The following is an 11,048-nucleotide window of genomic DNA, read 5'->3' on the forward strand; positions in this document are numbered from 1 at the left end:
GTGCAAGGGGAAAGTACAACTGCAGAATGGATCCCCTACCCATAACCTGTGTAAAATCCTTAATAAGCTGAATGCAAATTTGACCTTCCCATAGCTGGTAACTTCTATCCACAATATATTCTGGGCCTGGAGAACAAGCACTGTCTAAGTTAATTTTCATACAGAATTTTCATACAGAAACAGCTGAATTTCTTGTCCTGCTCGGGGAGGGAATGGCTGTGACTTTCCCAGCTCCTCCTCATCAGTGGGAATCCAGGGGACTTTGGTCCTTGTGTGCTGCTTTTAGCTTCTGGTTCATCATTTTCCGGTGGAAGGCAGCATGGATAAGAGGGAAGGGCACTGCCCTCAGCTTTGTGCTCCCTGCAGCTGCCCTGCAAATCCAGAGGGCCTGGCTTTGTGCTGGGACCGCAGTAGGTGAGGTGCTCTGTCCTTGCCACAGCAGGTATTCCAGTGCCAGCATCTTCTACCAGCAAAGAAGCAGAGGGGACCGTGCTGCTGCCAGGCTTTTTTTGCCATTCCCTGTGCCAGGAAAGGGGAGAGCTCTGAGGATGGCACCTCAGTGCTGTGTACTGTTGGATCTGTGACTGCAGAGCTGTTTGCAGTCCCCAAGGTCCTTCACACTTGCTGTTTGTTCTGGCTTTAGGCAGGGGCTATTGAAGAAGAAATGAGTGGATACTGGGGAATAAAAGCGGTGGTGGTGTTATTGTGGGGTTAAACTGATGCAGCAGAGGGGAAAAGATTGGCTTTTGGATCCTGCAAAGACTGATTGCCAGGGGAGCCTTAAGCTGGAGAAGAGAAGTAGATAACTTGCTCCATTTAATGCAGAGAATCGTAGTCTCTGATTCATTCTGTCAGCCCTGAATAAGCTTTAAAAGACTTTGCGATTCCTGCTCTGGCTCGGCAGTCTGTATTTCAGGGAATCTTATTGTTAGTCCGTGGATTTCATGCCCAGAATATGTCAGGGTTCATTTTGCTGTCTTGTAGAAAGAGAGGGGAGGGAGAGCCCTTGAATTCCTCCCTCCAGCAGTACCTGGCACACTGCACGCTGGCCCTGGAAGAGCCAGGGGATGAATGTGGTCCTTGGCAGAAGAACTTTCTCACGGCAGCAGCTCCCTGAGCACAGCCCCTCTGTGACCCTGTTCTCACAGAGCTGGGCTCTTTCTCCTGTCTTCTGATTCTTATCCATCTGATGGGCAAGAATTATCCTCAGAGCTGCAGAGAATGAGAATTAGGGAAAGATTTTTGTTTGCCTTGCATTGGGGAACAGGTTTCTTGCCCGGTTTTTCCATCTGGACAGTGATCCTCCTGTCCTTTCCATATTGCTGCTGGACTGTGGCTGAAAACTGGTTTATGCCTGCAGTCCTTTGTGACCCTGATCTGTTGGGATTTATTGGCTGGAGTAGCAGGAAAGGCACAGTTTGGCAAATGGCTGGAAACTGATGGTGAGAGATGAGGCTTTTTTCCAGAGTTTCTATCAGGAAGCAGATTGCAGAGTTGAACGCTGAGAGAGCGTTTGTGTGGCTTTTAGTCTTTCAGCTGCTGCATTTAACTCCTGCTTTGGAAAAAAAGTCCTGGATGCTCATCAATACTTGTGTTTTTATACCCACACAAACATTTAAACATGTACATGTGTGTGTAGACACACACTGGCTCGGGGCTGACAGCACCAGGAAGCTCGGAGGGCCCTGTGGGAAGGCTGCTTTCCAACCATCAGGAAGTTTCCCTAATTGGATTTACTCACATATGCTGGGGCTGATAAGCAGAACGTTAATAAGAAAGAAAGTTGATTTTTCTTAGTTGCCAAATTCCTATTTTTAGTCCGATAATTTAGGGGAGAAATACTGCTAAAAGCATCATTTTATTCCTGGTCTTAATGTAAAGAAAGGATTACTGTATTTTAAACAGTAAATTCTTTTTGTCAGCACTGTGGTTTAAATGCAGGAATTCCAGTTGGTTCCATCAGCTGAGGATTTTTTAAAGACTCCTCACCCTTCCTCTGCGTGGGCATTCCTGCTGTTGGTTTAGGTACAGTTTAGCACCTGGAATTTTGTTATGTCCTGGTTGGCCTCTGAGGATTTCCCTGAGGTTTTCAGGAAGGCTGGAAGGTCCAGGTTAATTGCAGAGGTTCACAGAAACACAGAGGGGGGTGTACTAAGCTTTGTTTACTTCCAAGTTGTTGGCTGAAATCAGGGAGTTACGTCAAGGACCGACTTCTCAGACCCCTGTCCTTGGCTCAGATTCCACTGTGTGCCAGATTCCTGCCAGGAAAGGTCCCAGACAAGCCTGGGGGCTTGCTCATGGTGAGCTTGGAGGGGGCTGTCAAGCCAACAAAGTTGTCTTAATTGTCTCTCCAGCATCATTTGGACACTGGGAGCCAAAGCGGGGAAAGCCCTTGGGCAGGGACCCGCAGGGCTGGTCGGGTACCCACATTCCTGATGTAAACAGGCTGGCAGTGGCTTGGCTTGGTTTTCTGTGGAAAGTGGGTCACTGGGAATAAGTGGTTTAGCTTTGTGTCATTTGAGGAGAGGCAGGAAAATGTGCAGTAATGGAACACACCAGGGCTGACGTCAGACCCGCACCGGGCGATCCAGGACTCCCGCGCGGCTCTCAGGGATGCGGTGGGAGCACAGCGATGGATGGAGAGCATCCTGTGCTGGGGGGGACAGGCAGCTGGATCCAGGGCAATTCTCCTGCAGTAGTAGTGGGCACATCTGTAGGGTCCTCACCCAGAGGAAAAGCCGTGTGGTGGGAATTACAAAGCTGAGCCTCAGGGGCAAAGGCAGGAAATGCAGGAGAGGAAATCAGTTCCGTTCCATCTCGCCTCCTTCAAGCGGAATAAAACCGTGAGGAGAGTTTGGAGCTCAGACCTTGCTGGGAAACTGGAGGTGGTGTTCAAGTGAGAGGCTTTGGATGCATTTGTTCTGTGCTTTATGCCCTGAATGTGGACATAGGATAACCATGACGTGGGCACCGAAAGATGAGGATTAGGTTTGGGCACGTTCCTTTGGTTTACAGGAGCCTGAGCCACAGCTGGGTGAAGCTTGGAAGAAATCCTTTCCATACTTCCCATTTTCTGACACTTTTCCATGTGTGTCAGCTCAGCTGATACGGTGACAGGTTCCTGGATGGTGTGTTTGCCTTCATCAGCATGTCCATGCTCCTTTGTAATCCTCTGGGGAGGTGTGAAAATGGAATTCCCAGCTGGCATGGGGAAGTTGTTGGGGTCCATGGACATACATGGCAGGACATACATGAGGTGAGGTGCTGGATCCCTCCCATCCTATTTGCAGAGAAGGTGCAGGAGGTTTGCTGCTCGCAGCCATTTGATCTCCACTAACAAGAGCTGTGCTTTGCCCTTTCCTAGGAATAAAGGTTATATTTGGTGTCAGGATTTTGGGGCTGAGCAGTGTAAATAGTGCTGCAGGATGTGTTGAATCATTGTTTGAACTGTCTCAGCCGGGGGGAGCCGTTGTTTTCATCTGTTCCCTGTGTGGTTCTTTGCAGCTTTTCCGACGCGTGGCAGCTGCCTTGCCTGGGATGGAAAGCACACAAGACAAAAGTAGAGAAGACAGTATCCTTTCTGTGCCTGTGCCAGGCGTTACCCTGGACGAGGAAAAGCCGCTGCAGCCCTCGCGCAGCTCGTGGACATCCCAAAAAGAGGGGGAATAGGAGCAAGTAACCTTCGAGCTTGAAGTGCTGAGGAAGAAGGATTGGTGGGTTGAAAGGCTGGGAGCAGGGGTGTTGAGGGTGGAAGCAGCAGGGGAAGGAATGGTGATGCAAAAGGATTCTTTGCTTGGTGTTTGAACGTGTGGGATGTGGGGAGGGAGGTGGGAGAAACAGCTGCAAAGAGGTCTGAAAAAACCCCCCTATGTGGCTCTTGCACATCTGGCTGACAGAATCCAAAATCAAACTGTCGTGGAAGGGACCTCTGTAGGCCCCTTCTCTGACCTTCCTGCTCAAAGCAAGGCTGACTCCCAGATTAGGCCAGTTTCTCCAGGTCACATTCAGGGAAACTTGGGAAATCTCCAAGGATGGAGATCCCATAACCTCCCAGGGCAGCCTGTCATGGCCTGGACCCCAGGCAGCATCTCTGTGGTGGGAGGGAGAAGACTCAACTGATGCGATCAGTCTTAGCCAAGGGAAAGCAGGTGGCATGAGGGATGGAAAAGGCATGATGTAGCAGTGTGGCTACACTGGAATCACTGCCCTGGCCAGGTGGGTGTGTTTGGAATAGCAGTTTTTCCAGGGTTGTTGGTTTTATTTGCAGCAGGGATCATGGAGCTGGTAAATAGAGGAGAAATTGTATCTTGGTGGAAAGAAGTCCCAGCAACTGTGGGAGTGAGACAAGCCAGGCCTTGAGATTCCATCAGAGCATCTGATACATGGGGGAAAGAAGGATTTGGGAAGCTGGGGGCTGCAGCTGCTGAGGCACAAGCTTTGTGTGATAGGGACTTGAGTGAGCAGAAATACTTCGTCATGCAGGTCCCTGAAAGGTTAACGAGCGACAATCTTTATTAATGAGGGGTAGAGTGCACAGGCAGGGGCTGTGTCAGGCAGTTTGATCACCAGTGTCTAAACGGGAGTGCAGCAAGGGCACTGGGAATTTGGCTTCCTGCAGCCTGCAGATAGCAGGGATGGAATAGCGTTGTCTCCTGGGCAGCTGCATTAGGATTAACGGGGGCGTTTTTGCAGAACATGGAGGGTTCAAGGATCTTGACCCACTCGTGCTCTGAGATGAAGCTGTCAAGGCTCATGTCAAGCATCTCCAACTTAAACACACTTCAAGCTTTAGATCAGCCAAATGGACCAAACACTGGAGATGAATTATTGGTCTTTTGTTTCTCTTTCCATGTTTATTTTCTCCAAACCTCTTTAAAAAGCAACTTCAACCCCCTAAAGAAATAAGTTGGAAGTACCAGCTGTGTGATCTCTTTGCCTCTGTGTTCTCTGATAAGGGGAACGCTGGAGACTTGTGGTGAACAGCTCTGAGCTGGGGATTAGCATTCAAAGCTCCTCCTGGGCAAAGTTCCGTGAGGCTGTAACTGTAGGGCATCCGCTGGGAATTGGAGTGCTGCAGAGGGAGTCGCTTATCACAGGCAGGTTCTGAGCAGCCAGCTCTGCAGTGACCTTGTGGGACAGTAGCTGTCACTGGAAGGGGGAGCTCAGGCTGGTGGCAGGGCTTTGTTGGCTGCTGGTGGAAGCAGAGAGGTTTAACTGAGCACGGATTGATGGGGAGGTCAGGATGGCACGGCCGGAGCTCCGGGGATTAGCGGTGTGCAGTGGTGCCCAGGAAGTGGTAGAGTCCCCAGTTCCAGAGGGATTTAAAGTCGCGTGGATGTGGCACTTGGGGATATGAGATACTGGTGGCCTTGGTAGTGCTGGGGGAGCAGGTGGACTGGAAGATCTCGGCGGGCTCTTCCAACCCGAATGATTCTGTGGTTGTGCAGAAACAGTGATCAGACCCTTCGGTGTATCCATGCATCTTTAATTCCCACAGCAAGAGGTCAGTGGGATCGCTGGGAAGAGCAGACTGGTTGGAGACAAGCATTGGGGTCCGACATAGTTTCTGCTGCATATTTAATGTGCCAGTGCCAGGGCAGGAGGGGCAGGTGAGAAACCTTCGGTTTGGAGCTGGTCTTTCCAAGCATTTCAGTGGGGAGCACTGAAAGTGCCGTTCAAAATCCTGCTCTTGGTAGGGAAGCAGAGTTGGAGATCTGTTTGCCTTAACTTCCTCCTTCCAGTGATTGACATAAAACTGGAAAAGCCTCAAGAGCAGCCTGTCAGTGAAGGAGGCTGTTCCTGCTAATACCATGTGGCTTCCACCTTTCTCCAGAACATCACTGCTTTCCCTCCCTGTCCTCTTCATTGACTGCAGTGTGAATATTGGCTTGAACCTTCCCCTTTCCGTAATAACGTATCGCAGTTCATCATCGCTGGCTGTCTCGTGGAGATGATCTTTAGCTTCACAAGCACACCCCACACACACACACACCAACAAAATGTCAGTGTCTTCATTATTTATAAGAAAAAAAAAAAAAAAGCCAAAATATTCCAGCGTATTCTAGGTATAACTTTAAAAAAAAACAAAAGCAAAAAAAAAAAAAAATCCAAACAAAAATAGGTACAATTTCTTAATATTTGTTCCTTTTTTAATATGTTATGATATTGCACTTTGAAAGGATGGCAACTGAGTAAGTTTGGAATTGGACCTAGACGAGATGTATGTGCAGAAGAAGGCTTGCAAATCTGGCCCTTTGGATTTCTCTCAGAAACTGGGAATGCGTAGACAGCAGGCGGAATCACAGGGGGAGGCGGCAGATGCCGAGGGTTAAACACTTATCCTTGATAATTAAACACAAATTAACCCCAAGCTCTTAATTGCGTTGAGCAGAGCGAGTCTGCCTGGTGTCCAGACCCAGCCCGGCCGTAGTGGGGCTTTGTCACCGCCGGCTGCTGGAGCTGGGAATTCTTGCCGAGGCAGCGGGGACACATTTCCAAGGACGCATAGTGGGAAATACGGATGGGCTCTTTGGGATGAGTGGCTTCTGGAGGATTTGGGGGGGGAAGGAAAGGGTGGATGTGCATTAGCAAAACACTTGCAGGAAACAGGGAAATAATGTTTCGAGTGCAAAATGAATTTTCAGAGCTTTTTTTTTTTTCCTTTTTAAGTAGAACACCAATGAAGTGAATTATTACTGCCCAAGAGATGGGAACGTAACGTTTCAGCTGTTTGGAGGAGAAAGCATTTTGCTTCTTTGTTTTTTTAAGGGAAATATTGAAATCAGGGCTGGCATTAAAACCTGCCAAAGCCAATTGAAACCTTGGAAATTTGGGACAAAGACGGAAGAGCAGCTGGCTGCCCCAGCAGAGGGGGAATGGCACCCGCTTTTCCAGAGCGTGGGCATAGGTCCGTGGGGAAGGGGTGTTTACTTTGATCCTGCAGAATCCTAGTTGAGACATCTTAGATGGAAAGGGAGGGACTGGAGTAGGATGGAAACCAACTTTTGATTATGCAGATTTATGCCTTTATTTTTTAGCTTTTTTTTTTTTTTTTTTTTTTTTTTTTTTTTTATGTTCAGTCTTCCAAGTTGGTTTAGTTTGGTTCTCTAGAGCTGTATAGTTTGGTTAAGTAATTAGTAATTTAGTTTTCTATGGAATTAGGCTCACAATTAACCCTTTTTTCTTTGATATTTATTTCTCGGCTTCAATTTTTTTACTCTTTTCAGTGCTGATTTTGTTGTTTTCCTTGGGCTGAGGAATCTGTGTAGAGCTTTGCTGATGTTGCGAGATGTAGCTACCCGAGAAACACGGAATGGAACACACTAGAAGTGCACCCTTTTAATCTTTACTAGTCATTGTGAAGTTGCTGTGTAAGTTAATAAACACAATTGTAAATACATTGTTTGCTGGGCGACTCTGGCCGAGTTACAGTGCAGGAAGGAATTCTCGAGTCTGTGTTGCGATTGCGAATTAAATGGACAATTGCAAGGGAATATTCAGGCTCCTCCTTGGTTCTCTTCTGCCCCTCTCTGTACCACCTAAAATAACCACCTGGGGGAGAGGAAGGGAATCATCCTCACCACCACTTTCCCCAGGAAGCGGGCATAAAAGAGTTGGAATTCTTCATTCCTGAGGTGAATGCCAGGCTCGTGCCCTGCCCTGGGTTTCTAGCAGCTCTGCACAACAATAACTTAAAGGCAGAACGAGATGTAAAAGTGCTTTTCTAATGCAATATTAAAGGCGAGTTTTTTTGACGTGGCATGTCTTGAAATAAACATCAATGATATGTGACAAAGGATCATTCTTTATTTAAAAGAAACTCTCTGGGGGAAGGAAACCTGGCTGCTTTTCCTTTGTTGTACTGTTCTTAACCATGCAGAAATGCTTCATCCTGCTGCTTCTTCCTTTGCTTTGGTTTGCTTTTGTCTCCTTTGGTTCTCCGTGCAGCTTCTTTTGGTCCTCATTTGGCTGTTCCCCACAAGGACATCCTTTTTTTTTCTTGCTTCTGATAGAACCAGCCCCCTCTGCTTCCCACAGTCCCAAGCTTTAAGCACTGGATTTAAGGAGCTGGCTTAGCCCGTACGGGCTGTAGTGGACCAGCAGCCTGGCTGCTTTTCCTGGAAGACCTGAGAGCAGGTTTGTCCAGAACTCCCTGGGAACAAAGGTCTGGAGAGCAGCATTCCCACAGCTCCGTGTTCAGCACGGCCAGGGGGCTGCAGGAGCACGGGTGAGGCTGTGGTTTGGCACTTCCAGACAACGTCCCTGGGGCTGCTCAGCACAGCCAGGTATGTTCCGTGCATGTCCTTGCTGATAGTCTGTGCTTAATGTGACCACAGGGCTCAGTCCTGTCCTCATCCCAGTTTTCCACAGAGCACACACTTCCAGGGTGAGCACAGGAGCAACATGGTCTTTATATTAATTTTTTGTGGTTTTTTTTTTTTTTTGCACCATGCATCTGTCAGGTTTTAGATTTTAATTTTCTTTTGCTCCGTGGATGTGGCCAGTGGAACCATGGGCACAGACTTCTAATGCTGATTTTCGTGTGATTTTTTGAGTGAAGGTCTCGGCTCTGTTTCTTTTCTCCTCCCTGCTCTGGCTTGCTCGTTGTACAGTCCATCATGCAGCTATTCCATGCCTCACATTTTGTCTTGATAAAAGTAGTTGAAGAAATTGTGTAAGGGGAAAAAAGGTTCCTTTTCTTCATGTTGGAATGTCAGTGGTACCTCAGCTCTGTTTGATAATATGAACCAACAACAACAAGAGAACAAATCCTTAGCGCTTGAACTAAATAAATACCTGTCTCATTGGAAAGCTCTGGGTCTCTTCTCTCAGCACGTGCAGCGCAGCGCAGGCGGGAGGCGCAGCCTCTCACGGGGGGCTGAGGTGCTGCAGGAGGCTTTTGTGAGGGCAGGAAGAGTTTTAGGGGGTTCTGTTTCGGAGGGAAGGTGGTGCAGGGGTGTGTTTGCTGTTGCTGCAGTGTCTCTGCGATTGTTTGCAGCGCCCGACGAGCGATGCCGGGGACGGAGCCTGTCCAGGGAGGCAGCTGTGCCTCTCTGCTCCTTTCCGCTCTCTGCAGCCAGCTGCTTCCTCCGTTCCCTTCCCAAAGGCGATTCGGGTGCTTTGTGCGGCCTCACCGCTGCCTCAGCTTCCCTGGGATACGGGTGCACCAAGCCCACCTTCCCTGAGGAGGATCCTCCTTAAGCCGCCTTGCTGGAGATGGCAGCCAGGTCTGCAGGGCCAGGGAGGTGAGTAACAGATGCACTTTGGTGAGTTATCCTTTGCTCTCCTGAAGGAGAGAATCGTGGAATCACAGCATGGTTGGGTTGGAAGGGACCTTAAAGACCATTCAGTGCCACCCCCTGCTATGGGCAGGGACACCTTCCACTAGCCCAGGTTGCTCCAAGCCCTGTACAACCTGGCGAGTAGAGGAGGGGAATTACCTACCTGGATTTGGTGTGGGAACACCAACAGCCCAACCTTGGTCTCTTGGTTAAGCTCTTTGTTGTTAAAAGGACCACGAATAAATTGGTTGTGAAACTGGAATGCAGCTGTGGAGATGTGCTGGAATTAGGGATATGGAAACAGTTGTGGGGGGGAAACGAGTCCCTGGAGAAGGTTTTTGTCACTGGGAGGAGCTTCCATTCCTTGTACCTGGCACCTCCAGGTCCCACCCTGGGTGGGAGCCTCTGGAAACACCACAGTCACCGCCTCGGTTCCTCCTGGCTGCTGCCGTGGGTAGCCTTGGTACCGTCACCTCCCGCTGGTGTCCCCAGGCTGCCACTGGTGAAGGGGGTCTCGATTAAACTGCAGAGACGGGGCTGCCGTGGAGCAGGGAATGGGGGGGGGGGCACCCACCAGCTCCGGAGGGTGCTCCTGGCCACTCGCTCGTGGCTGCAGTGGGTCAAGCTGTGCTCCCAGCCCAGCTCCAAAATCCAAGAGGGAGTATCTGGCTGGGGTTGGAGGGTGCTGATGGCTTCTTTGCTCACTGGTGGGATCAGCCCTGATTTTTCCAGGCTGGAGGAGCCAAAGGATCCTCCAGGCAGCATCTGCAGAGCTGCTGCAGCAGCCGAGCCGTAGCCTTGCTGCAGTTCTGCTTGCAGTGCCCGAATCCTCAGCACACCAAAGTAGGTAGGGCTCTCCCTACCTGCTGCAGCAGCACCTTTTTCCATGCTGGGCATGTCCCAGCTCCGAAGGAAGATAAATGGGGTGGGCAGGCTGCGGCACAGGCTGCCAGCGCTCCCGCAGTCAGAGAGGCAGCTGCAGACACCCAGACCTCAGAGCAGCCTCTCCTTCCCATCTGTGCTGCCTTCTCCTCTGCTGCTCTCCTGCTGCCTGAGCCGGGCTTTCCAGGCTTGCTGGGCTTGGGGTTTCACCATTGTAATTCTTTTGTCATCAGTTTAATGGATTTTTCATCAATTGGCAAAAATACCGATTTTATTTCCCCCCCTCTTTAACCATTTTTCCCTTCCCCACCCTGGTCCGAGTGCATGGTGTAGTCGAACGTGGCTTTTTATAAAATATTTAGGATCCTCTTGTAGGAGCAGAATGGAGCTGACTGCCCAGACCGATGCTGGAAAGGCCGGGCTCGGGTGTGTCGGGAATCAAACGCCTGTGGAATTGCAGCTCTGCCCTTCCCGGGAGGATAAGGGGTAGGGAAGGGCTGGGGCCAGCTGGGTGATGGTGCTCCTGCTGCCCCACAGCTCTGCCCTGCTGGGTTGGGAGGGAGGGGTGCTGTTTCCAGATCGAATTTTCCAGGCTTGCCACCTGTTTCCAAGCATTTGGATATAAATCAGAGCCGTTTTGAGTGCTCGCTGTCGGCCACCCGGAGAGCACGTCTGGAACGAGGATGTTATTAAAGGCTTGATTAACGTTATTGCTAATTAAAGAACTGAAGTGTCTCTCCCACAGCCAGTGGGTCCATCCACGGCGCTGCGTGTCCTCGGATACAGGGCAGGGAAGGGAGAAAATGGGATTTACCCACGCTCACGGCACTGGTGTCTTGGCCCTGACTTTTCCTGCATTTATCCCAGCTCGGGAAGAGGGGCTGG

The 11,048-nt window shown here is 49.9% G+C and overlaps 1 protein-coding gene across 2 annotated transcripts in view; it reads left to right on the forward strand.

The window, feature by feature from the left end:
• The window catches only part of RAB6A (RAB6A, member RAS oncogene family), a 42,793-nt gene extending 33,982 nt beyond the window's left edge, over nucleotides 1-8,811 (forward strand). For both annotated transcript variants that reach the window (XM_048295823.1, XM_048295822.1), the window contains exons 7-8: nucleotides 3,505-3,571; nucleotides 5,742-8,811. In XM_048295823.1, the coding sequence (XP_048151780.1) occupies nucleotides 3,505-3,571; nucleotides 5,742-5,806 (132 nt within the window). In that variant the 3' untranslated portion in view covers nucleotides 5,807-8,811. The remainder of the gene's footprint in view (nucleotides 1-3,504; nucleotides 3,572-5,741) is intronic.
• The last annotated feature ends 2,237 nt before the right edge of the window (nucleotides 8,812-11,048 follow it).

Source organism: Corvus hawaiiensis, chromosome 2 (genome assembly GCF_020740725.1).
Source record: "Corvus hawaiiensis isolate bCorHaw1 chromosome 2, bCorHaw1.pri.cur, whole genome shotgun sequence".
Classification (NCBI taxonomy): domain Eukaryota; kingdom Metazoa; phylum Chordata; class Aves; order Passeriformes; family Corvidae; genus Corvus; species Corvus hawaiiensis.